Consider the following 19,825-nt stretch of genomic DNA (forward strand, 5'->3'; position numbering starts at 1 on the left):
TTAATGAAATCTAGAGAAGTTTGTTAAATATATTTGTCTCTGTTGCAGGGCACAGCCATCAGCTTTTCCATGTGCTTGGGATCATTGGCACACACACCCAAATGGAGGCCATCTTTATGGACATGAATGCACGTCGTGACTGGCTCTTAGCTTCCTCATCCCTTATCTCTCTTCCTCAAATAGTTGGTTCAGTTATTATCTCTCTTATCATTACCCTAACTATCATTGGGGCTTTCTCAATGGCGCTCTATTCAACACCAAAATCTTCTAGGAAAGAATAACAAAGGCATTAGAGACGGATTTTTAGTTACATTGCTACAAAATGGAGATACAAAGTAATATTAGTACTGGTGGTGAGATTTTTCATGAATGTTTCCTCTGGGGGAAGACACTCAAGGGTTTGAGTGAAACATTTTATATTGCACTACTTTTCGTACTGATGACTTTAAACTTGAAGACTTTATAAAATGACTTTAAATCAGGTCAAGTTGATATTTTGGCATTAAATTATTTAAAAAATAAAGCTTTGTAAAAGGGAGAAATGTCATATTTTGCAAGCCAACACCTGAAGGGCAGATTTCACTCAAAGGATGAAACTCACTGTGGTCGCATCTTCTTAGTCAATGACTATTTAGCTGATTGATTTGATTGATCTGGGAAGGAATCATAAAACTTGATTATAACATGATGGTAGATTGTGTTTGTCATTCCATAGGCGTTTTATATATTTAATACATGGGGTGACATCTTGGGTCCAATGAAGTTAATGGCAGTTTTGCAACTATCTTCAATAAGAGCCAGGATTTCACCCTTGAATCCTAGTTGTAACGTCTCTTGGAAGATTATTGCACTCTGAGTTCAACGTTAGTATGGTATCTGATAGGGAGTCTAAAATTCCCTTGGCTTGCGTCTGCGCTTGTTTAGGGCCTGATCTGGAGCCCAATGAAGTCAATAGGCATTTTCCATTGACTACAATGACCTGCCATTCAGGTTCTCACATTGGGGAAAGTTCCTCTGACTTCAGCAGTTACTCCTGATTTACAGTAATGTGAATGACAGGAGAAACAAGCCACCATTGCTCCTATTTAAAACCTCCTGCCACTATGCACTTGGTGTAAGCAGACATTTCCTTGAAAGACTATCACTGAAAAGCCATGAAGATTGCAGTCTGGAATCGTAAACATTGGCTGGTAGTAGGTGGCACCCAGCCAGTGGACTGACTCTCAGCTGGTGACCAGAGTGTAATAGACTAGGTTGTAATGTTCATTAGAGTATTTTCACTACTGTTTTTATACGTAGGAGCGGTGCTCATATGTCTCAGGTCTTCAGGTTATTTGTAACCTGGCTATACATTGGATTATCTAAAACCTTGAAAGGTAATATTTTTGTTAGGCACAGAAATATCTAGGACAGAAGATGACTACAGCGAGATTATCAAGCTTCTAGATAACTGAATTGGTTTATTATTTCTTTTGAAAACAGTAGCCTCCATGAAGGTGTAATAGATGCACTTTGAGGTGACAGTACAACAAATCTTTTAAATATATTTTGGGAAAAGCAGAACTTGGAAATTCTTACTTTCTTCTGAAAGTTGATTTAAGATTTCTAACAGCATTTCTTAGAACTGGAACATAATGATCTTTTATCCAATATTTAACTTAAAATCATAACCATGACAAGAAAATGCTAATATCTGCAGTATGTACCAAGTCTGTTATAACAGAGCCACATGAAAACAGCTGTTCATGAAAATAAACACTAGGAAAATACTACTGATCTGTGTATTTTTTTTTTTTTTTTTTTAGTATAAAAAAGGAAATGTCTGGCTTTACTTACAAGGAGTGATCTGATTCTACTTCATTAATTCATTAATCTGGTACATCTTTCTCAATTAGTAGTCTAACTTTTCGGATGCAATAAGTCCTATTTTCAGTGATTATTGCAGTGGTTTATAGGGGTACAAGCTGTAAAAATAAAATGGATTTCTGTTTGAAATGATAGTGTGTACTTTAATGAAAGTATCACATAGGAATCTGGTCTTATGCTTACTCATTTTAACAGAGTAAGCTAGTTCAATTCCAAACCATATTCTAAATTAAGTCACACCAATGTAAAGAAGTAGTCTATTTATAAATTCATCATGTCATATAATTATATGTGAAGAATGCCAGACTGTTTCCTTCAGCCTGCCTATCAAGTCTGTATTCCCAGCACAAAGTCCTCCAAACTTAAGATCAATTTTTGGCCTATCCCATGCCAAACCTGCATTGTGTTCATCAGATCACCCCCAACAGAGACACAGGCCAGGGACAGGCAACCAAAAGCACAAGAAGAGCCATTTTTTTTCAAATTTGGTAAAAAGCTCAATAACCCAAACATGACAGTGCATGTGCATACGCGACGGTCCTTAATAAATAACACCAAACCATGCTTTTTGTAACCCATTTTAAGAACAGTGCACGCATCCCACAATGCATTGCACATATTAAAGGAGGAGTTAGCTAGCATTTCAAGATCACATATTGTTTGCTATTTTTGATGAGTTGTTCATTGTTTGGCTTTTACCGAAATATCAAAAATAATCAGGAGTGATTTTTTTTAAACTTTGGAACTATACCTTTGGGAGCTACAAAGAAGTCCTTAAAGAGCCACGTTACAATGGATAGTAACTTTTTTTTTTTGCAGTAATTTACTTACATGTACACCTGCCTTTTTATTTCCACTCTATTCCATCTGCCACAGTGGGTTTTACCCACAAAAGTGTATGCCCTAATAAAGGGGTCAGCAACCATTCTGAAATTTGACCTTTATGTATGGTTCGAGTGCCACTAAAGTCACCAATAGTCCTTACAACAGCTTCATTAATACAGAGGCACAGCTCTACAGTGTAGCTGGTGGGTGGTAGCATTAGCTGGTCTTTTGTTAAAACTCAAAGGGCATGAGTTTGAGCAAACTTCCAGATGCAAGGGGGGTAGGAAGGGCAGGGCTGAGCTCCCACCTTGCATGCTGATGAAAATTGACTTGTGTGCTGCTCTTGGCACTTCTGCTGGTGGTCGCAGACCCCTGCCCCAATAAATCCATTGGTCTTTAAGGTGGTACCGGGCTCCTTGTTGTTTTTCCAGCTATAGGCTAATATAGCTCCCCTCTAAGACTTTCCAAAATTAAGTGCATCCTAAGCACCGTCACTCTCAGCCTGCCTGGTGACTTCATGATTTAATACTCGATTTAATCAATCCACCTTGATGCCGGGGCGCAGGCCCCCGACTCGGGGCAGAAGCGGCCTCTGCTCTCCAGCTGGGAGCTGGAAGGAAAGAGACACGCGCTGGGTGTGCCAACAGATTTGATTGGGGCAACCTGGGTTAGCGATCAGTGGACGGTCCGTGGCTCCCTGGCAACGCTGCCCGGCCTGGCACGGACCGGGCCCACCTGCAAAGCCGCCCCGCCCTCCCCGGCGGGGAGAGTAAACAGGCCCGGCACCAAATCCGTGCTGCGGGGCGGAGCCGCCCTGCCCCACTCCCCGTCCAGCGGAGCAGCCCGGCTGCCACCCCAGGACTGCGGCGCTAATACGCGGGGATCCACCAACTCGCTGCCCCGGGGACTAGGCCTCCTCCGCCCACCTGCAGCCCTCCGTGTGTTAGTGCCCGCGTCGCCATGGTGACGGGATTGTCCTTGACGCGCCCGCACGCCACAGACGCTGCGTAGCGACGCAGGCCGGGCGAACGGCGCGGCCTGATTGGCCGGATTTGAATCACAGCGGCGCGCGGGCCGATGGGAGCGGAGGGAACGTTCAAATCGAAGAAAGAGAGACCTGGTTCCCTACCCTGCCCGCGCCTCGAGAGCGGCCCCGCCCGGCCACCGTCCCGCACCCCGGAGAGCGGCCCTGCAGCGCTGGCACCATGAAGGCGGCGTGAGTGCGGGGCAGCCCCGCGGGGGGGGCGGTCTCTTTCCTCCCCCTGGGCTGGAGGCGGCGCCCCGTTCGCTTCGCTCCCTTGTCCCGCTCGGCGCAGCCCCATGGAGCGGCGGGTGGGCCTCTGTGGGCCCGGCGCGTGGCACGGTGAAGGGCCGGATTACGCGCGGCCCTGAGAGACGCCCCCCCGCCTTGCTGTAAAGACACAGCCAGTTTGGTTCCGTAACAGCCCCCCCGGTCTCCTTCCCCCGCTTCCCTGAGGCGCTGGGGCCCGGGCGACCGCAGCAGCGAAGTGCAGAGGCCAGCCCCGGGGTCCTGTACCACCCGGGCGCGCAGCCCCCGCTCAGTCGCGCCCGCTGGGTCCTTGTCTCCTCCGGTGTGCGGCTTGGCGGCCGAGCTGGGATCCTGCTGGTCCCCCGCTGGCAGCGAGACAAAGAGCGGGTCTCGCTCCCCCGCCCCCGAGCGGGTCCGGCTCTAGGTGTTACCTCACCAGGTCTCTCTGCTCTTTGGCCTGTTTGCTGTGCGCTAGTTCTGTAGGCCCCAGGCTGGGGGCGCACAGCTGGATCAGAAATGTAAACTGACCGGCTCTAGGTTAGCTTGCAGCTGTGGCAGTAGTGACTGGTGGCTCACGTCCCTGCTGTTCTCTGTCTGCAGTGCGTGGCCTCGCCTGGAGTGTGTCCACACCTTAAGAGAGTCGGTGTGTGTGTGGGGAACAATTGCCCGTGTGCAGCCCTCCACTGGGAGGAAGCCTGAGGGGAGCCCCACACCCACCCTCTTGAGAGCCTGGCTTTCTTGTCCATTTCATAGCTCTGCCATAAATGTCAGCCAGCACTGGCACATAAGTCACCGTGTTCAGTTCTAATTTTCAGTTTTTTATTTTCAGTAGAACTAAAACTCCCAGAAAACCAGTGCTTAAGAAGCCTTCCAACTCAAGTCTGAAAGATCCAGTTGGGGTAAGGTGTCTTTGCTTTCCCCTCTTGCCCTCTTTTGGGTCATCTGGAAAGCAAACCAGCTGTAGCTTTTTGGTAAATCTTAGTAACATTTCAGAAATGGTGTTACAGTGTTAATGGCTGAGTGAGTTTCTACCAAACACCTGACTGGTAGTACTGTACAGGGATACTGACTTCTGTGATTAACTTCCCACTAGCACTGTGGTCTCCTTGGTTTGTGTGTGCCTGAGATAACTGGCTTACATTTATTTTGTGCTCAGCCTTCCCCCACACCCCCTGACTTTTTCTACCCCGGCTGGCACCCCTTGGGTTCCTGTGGCTGGGCCTGCTGGATGGGCAGGGGGGGTGTATGTTCCACCTCCCAGCACCTGTTGTGGGGCATGGGGGGCTCTAGCTCCCAGCCTTTGCACTACTGCGGGTCTGGCGGTGGCTCTGGTTGCCAGCCCTCATGCTGCTGTGGGGCTGACTGCAGGAATCCTGGTGAGGAGGTGCTGTCAGGTACCACCATAAAAAAGCCCTGATTGTGGTTAAGTATTTCTGGAGTCCATTTGTTGTGATCAGGCTTATGCATTTTTAGTTAATTTCTGATGTGTTTTTCTGATTGTTTGTTTGGTTTTCTGCTGAAAACCATCTGTGGTTATGGGGAATGAAGAGAGAAATTGAGGCATTCTCTCTGCCACTACATGGCTTTCCTTTCTTCTTTCCTATCCCCAGCAGTTGTTTTCCTCTTGTCTTTCCCTGATGCCATGACTTAAGGTGCTAAGTTAAATTTCTTGCTAACAAGAATTATATGGGATAGTAAGAATGTGTCAGTGGCACTCCCGGATTGACTGGAGGCATTTGAGAGAACAGTTTTCAGACACTGGTAGCGTGCTTCATAATCTTAGTCTGGCATGTCTGTGTGGTAACTTGGAATGGAAAGATTTTCAAGGACAGCACTGTCAGTAGGCAGTGGTAAGTGACAGAAGTAGACACAAGTCTGTTTAAAAGAGTGACTCTGTTAATCTGCTCATGTCACTGGGCAGTATTTTTTTGCCTTAAAATTCTCCTGTATTTGTCATAGTGGAAATCTCCCTAAAGAGAAGTAACCAGAGGATTTCCTGATGTGGCTCACTTCTGTAAATTGTGTGCTTCCAAGTACATATGAGCTGGCGCATTAGAAGATGCTGAAATAAAGTGATTCTTTTGGTGACTTTAAAGTAGAACATGCACTATTAAGAACTGCGCCGTGCAAAGTTTGCTGTAAAAATGTCACTACGTGGAAACATTTATCTAATATACATTCAACAGATCATATGTTCAGGGGCACTAAAATGTGTTGTAACTTTCAAAGGTACTTACAAACTCTTGAAGCAAGTGTGAATATTTCAGTTTCATCTTACTGGCTATGTCTGCACTAGCCCAAAACTTCGAAATGGCCATGCAAATAGCCATTTTGAAGTTTACTAATGAAGTGCTGAAATACATATTCAGCGCCTCATTAGCCTGTGGGCGGCCGCGGCACTTCGAAATTGACAGGGCTGCTTTTCGAAAGGACCCCGGCTACTTCGAAGTCCCCTTATTCCCATGAGCAGATGGGAATAAGGGGACTTCGAAGTAGCCGGGGTCCTTTCGAAAAGCAGCCCTGTCAATTTCGAAGTGCCGCGGCCGCCCGCAGGCTAATGAGGCGCTGAATATATATTTCAGCACTTATTAGTAAACTTCAAAATGGGCATTTTCATGGCCATTTTGAAGTTTTGGGCTAGTGTAGACATAGCCACTATGTCAAAAAACTGAAGAAGAGTAATTGTTGTTGTCACTATTATTATACTTTTATTCTGAGAAAACTGACTCCTTTTTCCCTAGGTGTACTGCAGGGTGCGTCCCCTCAGTGTTCAGGATCAGGAGTGTTGCATAGAAGTGATCAGTGAAACAACAGTTCAGATTCATCCTCCTGATGGCTACAGAATATTTCGGAATGGGGAATACAGGGAGGTACAGTGTATATTACTACTTAAGATTAACAGTAGAAACAAATTTTAGAAGGGAAAGCTTATATCTAATGCTCATGGTGACTTTGTCCAGCAAACTTCGGAGTTAATCTTGTCATAGACTTGTTTGACCGTTGTTATATCAATCTACAGAATGCTAGCTTTCATATCTGGCAACCAGGAGGTTGCCGGATAATCAGATATTCTGGCTAATAGACAGGTATACCTAGCAATACGTAACTATAAAGAAAAACAAGATTAGCTATTAAGAAACAAACAAATGTATGCAGAGTACTTTATTTACCAACAACAGTAGTATTGTACACTGTAAACTTATACTGTATTTGCTGCATTTATTTTGTATTTACTTTCACTATACCATACTTATGGAAAAGGTAACTAAAATTATTTACTTATGGCTAAAATACCAATTGTTTGACACTTCCGGGTGATAGAAAAGAGTTTACTGTATTTTTTTTTTTGCTTTCTTGCAAACTTTGATTAAATTATACATGTATTCCCACCTTGAGGTATTTAATTTTAAAGTTAAATTGCTTAAACACAATCACTAAAAATTGGGGAGCAAACATCCACAAACCCTCAACTCTTATGCTTTTAACTTCCACACATATATATTAGCACATTATCAAGAGCCTGATCTAATGCTCATTGAAGTTGGTGGAAAGTGTCATTTTGACTTCAGTACATGTTGAAACAAGCCTCAGCTTTGCAGCCTCACAACAGACACCCCTTTGATCCCATAATGGAGTCATAAACCATGCACATATCCAGTTTTTCATCCTCCCATTCAGACCTAATTCTAAACTCTTATTTTGGGAGAAGGAGGCTGGTGATTATTTTTCTGTGCCTGGAATGTGCAAGGTACTTTCTGAACACACACGAAGGCCCAACAAGCACGTGTTCTAACTTTAAAAAAGATGGTAGGCAGCAACAAAGTCATATGGTGGTGATTGGTATGTCCTAATACTATAGCATGAATGTTATTTGTGTAATGTAGTTATCTGTAGTATTAGACTTCACCAGAGTTGGAACCGTGTGTAATCCTGTGCATATATAACTTGATTATTCAAAATCTTATGCCAAAGAATCTACATTGCTTTTTTGCTAGTCTACTGAAAAGCAAAGTTTTAGTTATATAGACAGATATCTAAAAGACATTTACATTTGTGTGTGGGTTTTTTTTCCTGTTTGCCAGACACAGTACACATTTAAAGAAGTATTTGGAACTCTTGTCACTCAGAAAGCTCTCTTTGATGTTGTTGCTAAACCTCTAGTAGAAGATCTCATTCGTGGGAAAAATGGTATGCAGCTCTTTTGTATTTAACATACTGTAATGGCATTAGTCTCAGAAGGGTAGCTGTGGTTAGTCTGTAGCTTCACAAAAAAGGCGTGCTCCTGTAGCAGCTAAAGACTGACTAATGCGTTGATTAGGTAATGAGCTTAGAAGGGGTGTTACCCGTAGTCTCATTACCTAATAAAATGAGAAGTCCTGAGGCACTTTATAGACTAACAGATTTATTGGAGCATAAGCTTTCGTAGGCATCTGACAGAGTGGGTCTTTTGCTCACGAAAGCTTATGCTCCGATAAATCTGTTAGTCTAATAGGCGCTACAGGACTTCTCATTGTTTTTGCAAAAACAGGCTGACATAGCTACCCTGCTGATACTTTGTTAATCTTTAAGGTGCTACAGGACTGCTTGTTTTTGTAAAAGGATTTTAGGTATGAAATGCTTCTATTTATTTTTCAAACTGTTTGCGTTTCTCCTGGAATTTCTTTTTACCATGGTTAAAGCTGTTCAAAACTTAATGCCTGTTTTTTCTTCGCTTTTGCTTCTTATTCTGGCTTTCTCCCACATCATCATCTTCTAAATTTCCTCAGTTTGTTTGCTAAAAACATGTCTTCAATAGTCCTGTTCATGAAAATAGCAAAAGCTTCCTTGTAATAAGAGTGCAAAGAACCCCATCCACTCTAATTCCAAATTACTCCTGTTTCAGATGGATGTAGGACCTGTATGTTGAAGCTTAATTTTCTTGCATACCAATAAACCATAGTGACTTTTGGCTCTAAAACCATGATGCGGTACAATTTTTGCAAATAGCGTGGAGTCTTGGCTGGCAGCATAGCAGGTAGAGCATGAACCTGGGATTTGGGAGACCTGTGTTCTATTTTATGTTCAGTTGCTGGTCTGCTGAGTGACCTTGTGAAGTTGCTCCTCCCACTCCATGCCTCAGTTTCCCCACTGCACAGTGGAGACAGTGATGCTTTCTTTGTAAACCACTTTGAGATATACAGATGAGAAGTATACTTGAAGAGCTAAATGATGGTGGTAATCTGGTGACTGGCTCACATGACTGGTCAGAAACTGATAGCATGATGCCGGACTCTTCAGGTCCATTTGGCTGCTATATGTGATGCTGTTCAGAGCAGAATGAAAACAAACAAGCTTCACGTAATCATCTTTTAAACAATGGTCAAAATGGCTGCCTTCATTCTCATCTTTTAAATATGCTTCGTTGGAAAAGAGGACTCTGAGCACCTAGTTAATTACAGAGTTTTCCTAGTACTTTACTAAGCTCAGGCTGCTTGTGCCAGCTAGCCTTGTACTGAGCAGCATATTGGGGGAATAGCTTCAGGGTAGCTTGCCCAGTCTTGCTATCTGGCCAGTCACTGCACTGAAGACACACTGCTGTAGTCTTACCTCCTTTGGGCTAACTCTTCTCATTCCAACCCCTGTGTTGGTACCAATATGTCTTCAGTATCAAGTGCCTATAATTCCAGATGAGGCCTTTTTTCCCCCTAATCCCCTATCTTTATTGGATAGGATCAAGTGATGGTTCAAGCTGAAGTTTTTCTAGTTAATAAAGTCCAACTGGTAAACGTTTAATTGTTTTACTCCTAGGTCTCCTTTTTACCTATGGTGTGACAGGTAGTGGGAAAACACACACAATGACAGGTTCTCCTGGTGATGGAGGACTTCTTCCTCGGTGTTTAGACATGATCTTCAACAGTATAGGACCATTTCAGGCCAAACGATTTGTAAGTTGCTTTGTTTTAAGTCTTAAGAGAAACTTTTTTCCTGGAAACAGTCTAAAACATGGTAAAAGTTATGCTCGCTTCTAAATATTTAAATTGAAGGATTGCAGTCTTACAATCAAATTAATGTAACAAACAGCTGTATCAGAAGCAGAGCCTGGTCAGAAAAGGAGAATCACTTCACTGATGTGCCATTCTGTAATCAAATAGTTTGGTCTTTTTAGTCATGTTTTCACTGTTTCGGTGCTGAAACTTTATCACAGCTAATCTTTGCCACAACCTGCTGTTTTCAGTGTTTAAGAACATTACATGACAGCTAACGCCATTTGTTGCCCTCAGGTTTTTAAACTTGATGACAAGAATGGTGTGGATGTACAGTGTGAAGTCGATGCTCTGTTGGAGCGTCAGAAAAGAGATGCTATGCCAATTCTAAAGACTCCCTCCGGCAAGTAAGTAATGTAGCTTGTGGAATGAAATAGTTTCTTAATACGTATGTATGCAGTGTGTTAGGTGTGTTGCTCTCTGGATATTAGAGAGCCAAGGAAATATCTTTTATTTAAACCAACTTCCGTAAGTGAGAGAGACAAAAGTTTAAGCTACAGAGCTGTGCTCTTCAGGGCTAGCAAAGGTGCTCGTACTGTCATAGATGAATACAAGGTGGAACAGATGCAATGAGTTTACTACTTATACTAAAAACTAAGGGACCATTCAAAGTGAAGTGGGCCTTTAACATCTTTCCACTCACGTGTAAGTTTCCTCTGAGGATGAGGGCAGAAAACTCAGATGTCAAGGTGGAAAGAGTTTACCCTCAGGTGGGGTGACACCTGATGGGGTGCCCCCACAAAGGCTGTGGTTGGGAGTGAGGCAGAGGGCCAGCAGCCAGTCCTGTCGGAAGACAATGGCCTGTCCCTGCACTCATCAGCAACAGTGGGAAGAAGAGTGACATGCCCCCAAGCTGACTGTGCTCCCCTGGCTCTCAATTGTGTCACTTGTGGGAGGGGGCTTAGAGGAGGAAATGCAACCGTCCCCCATACTTAGCAGCAGCAGAGACTGGAGCAGGCTGAGACTGCTGTCGCCAGGCCTTTCCCTGCACCTATGACACTAGTCAACTCACATCTTTGGAGGTGGGGGAAGGGTGGTCACATGGTTGGCGGGGGGGCAGGTCTCTCCCCAGCAGTTACCACTGTTGTCAAATGGCAATTGTTTTTATCTTTCCATTTTTCTGGGAAAGTTTTATTTAGCTGTGACACTCAGGAATGGGAAGTGTACTGAAGCAGCTCTGTGTGATGTCATGAGATTGGCTTCACTTATCTTGTTTCTGTTGATAGATGTTGCTCCAAAACTTGAGTATCGACTGACCACTCAGGTAGATTTGAAGTGTTACCATATTTAAGTTACTTAAACTGTCTGCGTGTACATCATAGGGGTTTGTTGACTAAAGTTACTGTCAGGACATATTTCCCAACAAAACCTTGCTCAACAGAGGGTACCTCTACTAGGTGTTGACAACGTGGCCAGACTGCCCAGCTGTCTTATGACAAAACAGCCAACTGGAATCTCTGCGAACAGGGCTACCTGTTGAACCGGGAGCCCCCTCTGTTGACAGAGGGTCCTCCAGAGCATCTACGTGATTTTTTTTGTTGACAGAAACTGTCGACAAAGGCATTATGCCTTGTATGGGAGCGACTTAACTCTCCTGAGAAACCAGCTGCATTCTGTGGACAGTTTCTCAACGGAATACATTAGTAGTGTGGATGCCCCATGAGTTTTATTGACAAATGCAGCCTCTGTGCTTTAGTCTCTTGTTAGTAAACAGTGTGTTTTGTTTGAGTTCAGTAAATGGAAGGTTCTGTAAATATTACTGAGCTCTGCATAGAATTGACTGTCTTTAACTGCTTGGTAACACAGCTGCAGCTGAAAATTGTATCACTTTGTAATAAACATGACTGGTTAATCTTTCAACTGTTTTCTAAACTATTCTGGAGAGCTGGATATCTGGCATCAGTATTCAACAAGGACATTTTTGGCACTGTCGCTACATACCTATGCTTGCCCAATGCCAGCTGACTCTGGTGAAGGGGCTGTTTTAATTGTAGTATAGACATATTGGGCTATGGTTACAATCTGAGCTTTGGGACCCTCCCATCTTTTGGGGTACTAGAGCCTGGACTGCAGTGGGAGCCTGAAAACATTTACGTTGCATTTGCTCAGTGTCTTAGCCTGAGTCCAAATCCGTTGGCACAGTCCAGCCACAGGTTTTCAGTAGCATTGTAGACATAGTCCATAGACCAGGGCTTGACAGCTTTTCAAATACGAAAAGCCTTTGGTTTGGCTTGTCTTTGAAAATATTTTGAGAGCTACATCACATACAAAGGTACATACAGGCAGAGATAGTAAGTATATGGCAGGTGGCAAACAAATCCTGACAAACTAGGTGACGGAATAAACTATTGAGGGTTATCTTCTCCTCCCTGTCCCCTCCTTGGCTGTTCATTAAAAATACAGTTTGAGTGTACGTTTTGTTGTCACCATAGTGGCCAATTCCCTGTCATATTTAATGAGTTGCTTATCTTTGCATTAAATAATGTATAAATTGATTTGAATGACAGAATTTATCAGTAACTGAAAATATTGTTACTATTCACCAACCCTCTTCTGCTGTGATTACCGTTGAACATCTTTAGAGTTCCTCTGTTTGAATGTCAGAGTTTTCAGGACTTGAGAGGGTGTGGGGTACAGGCTTTGAGAGGATGATCAGGGCTGTGGTTCAGGGTACAGGAGGGGAATGTGAGCTGCTGGTGGGCTGGAGACTAGGTTGCAGTCTTCTGCCAGACGACATTCACCATGAGTAATTCCTGGTTGGCAGCACTGTGAGGCTAAGGCAGGCTTCCCGCCTGATCAAGGCTCCCACTGCCATCAGAAGGGGCCAGTGTGCTGTGTGGGGCACATGGCTGTGTGCTGCTCCACTCTGCTGGCACCACCTCCTCCATTCCCATTGGCCAATCACAGCTGTAGGAATGGTGTTTGCAGGTAGGACTAGTGTGTCAATATCTCTGCTTCCTCCCCACCGCATGCCTGTACTGGCCACTTGCAGGAGCAGCATGTGGGGTTGGGGCAGGCAGGGAGTAAGCCAACCTTAGTGGCAGCCTTGCTACACCTCTGGAAATCACAGCCAAAGAGCCATGTGTTAGTGACCTTTGCCTCAGTCAATTTTCTTTCCTGCTACCGTGCTGGTTTCAGTACATTCTCTAGAATTAAAAGCTATGTGATATGTTATCAGCTTGCTATGGATGCTGCATTGTAATAATCTCACTTGTTTTAACAGAAGACAAATAGATCCAGAATTTGCTGATATGATCCACGTACAAGATCATTGCAAAGTGGAAGAGGTTGAAGAAGACAATGTCTACAGTGTCTTTGTGTCATATATTGAAATCTACAATAACTACATATATGACCTGCTGGAGGAAATTCCCTTTGATCCAATAAAACCCAAGTGAGTGTCCTTTTTTCCCCCAATACTGCTCTTTGAGTGGTATCACCTGTCCAGGTTGTAATTTTGATATTAGGTTACCCTGATACTTGTTCACAACCCCCCATCTCTTTGTCCTGAGTCCAAAGACCCTGCCTTGGACTACCCAAAGAAATACTGGGGACAGTGGTGTAAGATATAAGCCACTAAACTAGACAGTTAAATCTGATCTGATTTTGCCACTGATGCCCTCTTGGATATGACTGTCTGTCTCAACATCATCTGAAAAATGGGGTCTTCCTGTGAGGTATGTGGAAGTGACTTGTTTAAGTGGTCATACAAGGTCTAAAAATGCAGAATTAGCTGTTTTGTTATTGGTATGCATTTTTTATTGTCTCTAGGTTAATTCTCTGTGCAGGGGTGCTGGCAGAATTGCCAGGCTCCTAGGCGAGGGTAGGGAGCCAGCTCTGTGCTCCTGTAAGGAGTGGGTTTAGGACAGCCATCCCTCAGCACTAGCTGGTGCATGTTATGTGGTGCTCCAGCAGGGGTTTAAAGGGTCTCTAGCTCCAGTGTTGCCACTGTTTCAATAGCAGCACTGTCTGGAAGCCCTTGGCCTTTTTGGAATTGCTGACCTCCCTGTCGGCAGGCCTGTCTCTGTCTTCTTTAAATAGATGTAAAATTACAACTACTGGTAAACACACATCTTTGTGAAACTTGACATGTTTATAGCAGCAATTAATGCAAATAAATTTGCCATGGCTCCAGCCAGCTTGTAGTCTTTTGGCTCTGTTCTTTCGGGGTTCCTGCTCTGATTAGGGTCCTCAGACAGACAAGTAGAACATACTGGCTATGTCATGAGGTTTTAACAGGAAAATTAGTTATTTGGTTTAGCCCTTCCTACATCCTCACTAGGGCTATGTCTACACTGGCCCCTCCCTTTGGAAAGGGGCATACAAACATTGTGGATTGAACATGCAGATGAGGCACTAATTTGCATATTTGGCTCATTTGCATGATGGCCACTTGCCATTCCAGAAGAGCTGCTTTCGAAATGCAAAACTGCCGTGTAGATGGGGTTCCCTGAAAAGGAAGCCCCACTCTTGAAAGCACCCTTCTTCCTGGAAAAAAATTAGGAAGAAGGGTGCTTTCGAAAGCAGCGCTTCCTTTCAAGGGAACCCTATCTATATGGCTTTTTTTTTTTTTTTTTTTTTTTCTTTTGCATTTCAAAAGCAGATCTTCCAGTATGGCGAGTGGCTGGCATTATGCAAATGGTGCATCAGATATGCAAATTAGCACCTCATTTGCGTGTTCAAGCTGCTTTTGAAAGGGAGGGGCCAGTGTGGACATAGCCTGGGGGATCACTATGTTGTCAATTTCTATGCATTGACTTAGGTTTTACATTATTTCCTGTTTTGTTGTACAAACCACCACCATTTCAAAGACTAGGTGATAGCTGTGGGTGCTGTAATATTTTACCCTATTCCTTCGGTAGGTGGAACAGTTGCAACACTCCTGTGCGGAATGGTGATTTTATGTATGTGCCCAGCCTATTGTCCCATCTCTTAGAAATGGAGATGCTGAATTTATTTTATGGTATCGTGCTGTAAATAAATTCAGACCCCATCTCTTCCCTGCTTCTCTAACCAAATCAGAATAATGCTGAAGTCTGTTACATGCTTCTGTGTGAGCTTCTGCATGTAGGAGAGTAGCAACAGTCCTTCAGCTTCACAGTGCATACTAGTCATTGCAGTTAAATATGGTTTATGAACTAGAGCAAACCAATAACTGAAGTGTAACTAATCCTGCTTGACTATGTCCCTATGCAATTGTATTGGCTCTTTGTTTTCTTGGCATGGGATAATGTTTAATGTCTGTTCAGGATGAGTTTAGTCCTCTAAGGATTTGCATGGGGCTTGCTGTAAAGGGCTTGCTGTCTGTCAGCTTGAGCCTAAAATATGTTCTTTGCAGACCACCACAATCCAAAGTACTCCGTGAGGACCAGAATCACAACATGTACGTTATAGGCTGCACAGAAGTAGAGGTCAAATCGACTGAAGAAGCTTTTGAAGTTTTTTGGAGAGGTAAGAAATGTGCAGAAGTAGCAGTCACTTCAGTCATGTATAGCCCTTCAGGTTATTGCTGTGTACAGTAGAAACCCTGTAGTCTGACAGCTTGGGTGGCCTCTAGATCTTCCCCTCAGGTTAAAGGTCTCTTTCGTTAAGCAGGTCAAAAGAAGAGGCGCATTGCTAACACTCAGCTGAATCGGGAATCCAGCCGTTCTCACAGTGTATTCATGATAAAATTGGCTCAGGCTCCGCTGGATGCAGATGGAGATAATGTCCTGCAGGTAAAATCCAGAGGCTAATTGTTTAGGCAAATGAGTTTGTGGGAATGGTGGTGCCTCCCTAGACCCCGGCTCATGTATGGGGTGTTCTAATAACTAGTAATTAGATGCAGTTTTTAAACAACTCATAAGTCAAAGCCCACTCTGTCAAGGTGAGCATTAATGCAATAAAGAGGGAACTTGTTATTCCCTTGTTCTTTCTTGTGGCTACTCTTTTATACAAATACTAAGCGTGCTTCACCTGGGAGAGGTTTTGCAAAAGGCATTCATGGTCTGAGACTGCATGAGATGGACTATGAATTCTTGGTTCCAGAACTGCAATTGCTAGGGCACTCAGTTATTAGTAGCTTAAGTTCAATGCATTTTTATTTCTTTTCCTGTATTGGAGAAGCATTGGAAATGGTATTACACTTTTTTTTTTTTCTCCCCCTTGAACAGGAGAGAGAACAAATAACTTTAAGCCAGCTGTCCTTGGTTGATTTAGCTGGAAGTGAAAGAACTAACAGAACAAAAGCTGAAGGAAATAGACTACGTGAAGCAGGTACACAGTTTGAATGGTCTCTTGCTTTTTCAACTATTTGTGGAGTAGGAAGCTGGTTGAATGGTAATGCCTCCTGGCTCAAGGTAAATTTTGTGGGAAAACCTGGAGGGGTGTCTCTGTTCTATTTAAATCAAATGATGATGCTCTTATATCCCCTGGTCCAGAAGGCTGGACACTACTCATTGTAGCATATACTTGGTGTGTTTTAATATAGCCAGAAAAAGCATGAAATGTTCCTGGTTTAATTAGACTAGTTTTCCTCCAAACAATGCTATTTTAGGCACAAACTGGTCACTAAGCCTGGAATATTGTAATGGAGGGGCAGTATCCAACTGAGCACTTAACACAAGTGCTGTTTCTTTCAGGTAATATTAACCAGTCACTAATGACCTTAAGAACATGTATTGAAGTTCTACGGGAGAATCAGATGTATGGAACCAACAAGGTACACAACAGTCCCCATCCTGTGTTTTCTAACCTGTTGAGATTTTTTGCTTGTGGTGAGAATGTTGTTAGATTTATTTTTCAATTTTCTTAGATGGTTCCTTATCGAGACTCCAAATTAACCCACCTGTTCAAGAACTACTTTGATGGTGAAGGAAAAGTGCGTATGATTGTGTGCGTCAACCCCAAGGCTGAGGACTATGAGGAAAGCTTGGTAACTTGCACGCGATTCCCTCCTACCCTTTCTCCATTTACACCAAACTTGAAGTGAATAGGGGAGGGAATCTCTTGCTTTGTCTCCCAAGGAACAAAACTGAAACTTGAAGGGGAAAACCACAATCTAACAATCCTGTTTCCCTACTCTTAGGAATGGTACTGAGGACTAATATACCTGAAAAGAGACATCTTCCTTCCTTCCTTCCTTCCTTCCTCTCTCCCCGCCCCCGGGCATTAAGTAGGCATCAGGGAGTGGAAAAATATGCACTTACGTATGTGTACACGGCCACTACAGGAACTGGGTGGGTTCTGCAGTGGTTGGAACTAACTGTAACTTGTGTGTGTTGGTTTTTAAAAAAAAAAAAAAAAAAAACTTTGCAACTTCATATTGTCCCTTTTAATGTGTGTCTCAGTACTGGAAAGTTTAGTTGGTGGCCATAGATGGTGTAACTAAAGTGTCTAATGCTGAATATTGTGTCTCGTAGCAAGTCATGCGATTTGCAGAAATGACTCAAGAAGTTGAAGTTGCAAGACCTGTTGATAAACCGCTGTGTGGTTTAACTCCAGGACGCCGATTTAGAAACCAGGCCTTTAAGGATGAACTGTCACGAAAACTTGAGAGTCGAGGTGGCCCAATTGGTGGAGGTAAAACCTGGAATGATGTTACATGGTTTCGTAACACATGCTTAGTCAAGTCAGCACTTCTGACTGATTAAGTACACTAAAATAAAACCAATCCTACATAATCTCTAACTTAGCCTTTTCGATAAAGTTGTGGGTATCTACTGCAGGGTTATTAATTATAATTATCACAGTTGGTTTTAGTATGTATGTATGTTTAAAATAAATTTTTTAATATAGGTTGAACCTCTCATCTGGCACCCTCAGGACCTGATTGATGCTCAATGAGAGAATTTGCTGGACCACAGAAGGACAATATTGTCTAGCACATTACCAATGCTTCCTGGGCTCTTAGAGTACATTTAGGATTAAATCGCAGCTAAACAGCACAGAACACTGAGATCCAGGACCTGTGGCTGGAAACAAACTTTATGGGACCATGGGAAACTTGGCTGTGCCCATGACAATTAGTCATCTGGCTGACTAAAATCATGTTTGATTATGGATGTGAGTCCATATTTAGAGAGGTTCAACCTGTATACGCTTTGTCCTTTGAGAAGTAATGGGTGTAGAAATAGGGCAATATTTGGACAAAAATAATTTTTAAACTGGATAAAAATTGTATGCTCAAAGGACTTCTAATCTCACTATGCTTTTCCCGTGCACATATCTTTTGTGTATAACTTTTTATTGAAGTTCTTACTACATGCAGCATGTCCCAGTCAAACCCTCATTTTGTGATGCTTGTGCCCCATCAAAAACTTCCACCAATTAAATGGTAGCTGATTTAAAATTCTCACGTTTTTATATTCCCAAAATGCTTTTGGGGTGAGAGGGACTGAGTGTGCCATGTCTGCTGTGGTACTGGAATGTTGTTTAAACCAGATTGCTTTAAATTCTTGCAGAAACAGAAGAACAATCTGTTACAGAAATGCTTCTGCAAAACTTTCCTCCATTACCATCATGTGAAATATTGGATGTGAATGATGACCAAACACTTCCTAGGCTGATTGAAGTCCTTGAGAAACGCCACAGAATGCGACAAATGTTGTCAGAAGAGTTCAACAAAAATGGTAAGCACGGATTCTTCCTCTGAAACCATTCCTCTGTTTAATGTAATGTACAAAAGGTGTTTGGGCAAAGCATCGGGACTAAAATAGCCTTATCTCCTGTCCCAGTGTGCATGTGGCTGAACATGCTTTTGTGCTTCTAAATTTGTTAGTGATGCTTTATGAACTACCTTGTAGTGTGGTGTACTAAATCGGACTTTAGGCAGAGTTGTGTCAGCAAGTAAGCTAGCAGAGAACAGGCAAGAGTTGACCTAGTCTAATAATCTGGAGTGGGGATGCAAAGAATTTTCTCAGTGAATTTATATGGATTACAATGTCTGAATCTGTTCCAGTACTCGCATTTAAATCTATGCTGCAAGAATTTGATAGCAGCATTGTATCCAAGGAAAACTACACACAAGGAAAACTTGCTGAAAAAGAGAAAACAATAGGAGGACAGAGAATGGAGATTGAACGTCTGGAAAAAAAGATTAAAACATTAGAGTACAAGGTTTGTTCTTGCATAATCTGAAATTGTCCAGTTCTTAAGCACAAAGCTAATACCCTATTTAGCAAATGGCAAACTTAATTCAGAGCCAGTTTTCCACTAACCCTTTTTCTCTTTTGGGGTGGGGAGTTGGAGGGAAGATTTTAATCAAAATATTTTATTTGTTTTGGCTCTAGCATGGGAAGAAGCTAAATTGCTTTAGTAGAATTAGATATTGCTTAACAGTTATGTGCTACAAACTTCTGAAATTGTTTTGAAATTTCAAAGGACTCTTACTGGAGAGTCTGTATTAAAATTGTGGATTGTATTCTAAAGCATGTTGAAATATGATTTTTCTCCTTTCCTCTGTTGTACACCCTGTCAAGAAAGCGCTTCCTAAGGAAACTTAAAAGAAAAAAATACTATGCTCTTTCCTCCAGATTGAGATTTTAGAGAAGACCACTACAATTTATGAGGAAGACAAACGTAATTTACAACAGGAGCTTGAAAGTAAGAGCCAGAAATTGCAGCGTCAGGCTTCTGATAAGCGTAGATTGGAAGCACGATTGCAAGGCATGGTAACAGAGACAACAATGAAGTGGGAGAAGGAATGTGTAAGTGTGCTGGCCTGTTAGAAAGACTTAATGGAGCAATGTTTATTATACCACGCTAAGGCTGACATTAACTTTTGTGTACTCAGCTTTGAAAGTAAGACAAGTTGATCTATTCTCATCTTGAAATCTGACAAGTTTAGAATCTATTCCTTCTG

The 19,825-nt window shown here is 42.9% G+C and overlaps 2 protein-coding genes across 7 annotated transcripts in view; both read left to right on the forward strand.

Moving 5' to 3' along the window:
- Positions 1-1,769, forward strand: part of PAQR5 (progestin and adipoQ receptor family member 5) — a 37,633-nt gene extending 35,864 nt beyond the window's left edge. For all 6 annotated transcript variants that reach the window (XM_075007283.1, XM_075007286.1, XM_075007284.1 and 3 more), the window contains one exon: positions 49-1,769. In XM_075007283.1, the coding sequence (XP_074863384.1) occupies positions 49-281 (233 nt within the window). In that variant the 3' untranslated portion in view covers positions 282-1,769. The remainder of the gene's footprint in view (positions 1-48) is intronic.
- Positions 1,770-3,881: 2,112 nt separating this feature from the next.
- Positions 3,882-19,825, forward strand: part of KIF23 (kinesin family member 23) — a 28,901-nt gene continuing 12,957 nt past the window's right edge. The window contains exons 1-17 of the mRNA XM_075006867.1: positions 3,882-3,907; positions 4,791-4,860; positions 6,703-6,831; positions 8,044-8,149; positions 9,749-9,885; positions 10,222-10,331; positions 13,208-13,378; positions 14,847-14,888; positions 15,323-15,435; positions 15,580-15,701; positions 16,137-16,239; positions 16,605-16,684; positions 16,778-16,897; positions 17,385-17,544; positions 18,426-18,593; positions 18,923-19,080; positions 19,497-19,670. Of these exons, the coding sequence (XP_074862968.1) occupies positions 3,897-3,907; positions 4,791-4,860; positions 6,703-6,831; positions 8,044-8,149; positions 9,749-9,885; positions 10,222-10,331; positions 13,208-13,378; positions 14,847-14,888; positions 15,323-15,435; positions 15,580-15,701; positions 16,137-16,239; positions 16,605-16,684; positions 16,778-16,897; positions 17,385-17,544; positions 18,426-18,593; positions 18,923-19,080; positions 19,497-19,670 (1,974 nt within the window). The 5' untranslated portion in view covers positions 3,882-3,896. The remainder of the gene's footprint in view (positions 3,908-4,790; positions 4,861-6,702; positions 6,832-8,043; positions 8,150-9,748; positions 9,886-10,221; positions 10,332-13,207; positions 13,379-14,846; positions 14,889-15,322; positions 15,436-15,579; positions 15,702-16,136; positions 16,240-16,604; positions 16,685-16,777; positions 16,898-17,384; positions 17,545-18,425; positions 18,594-18,922; positions 19,081-19,496; positions 19,671-19,825) is intronic.

Source organism: Carettochelys insculpta, chromosome 12 (assembly GCF_033958435.1).
Source record: "Carettochelys insculpta isolate YL-2023 chromosome 12, ASM3395843v1, whole genome shotgun sequence".
NCBI lineage: Eukaryota > Metazoa > Chordata > Testudines > Carettochelyidae > Carettochelys > Carettochelys insculpta.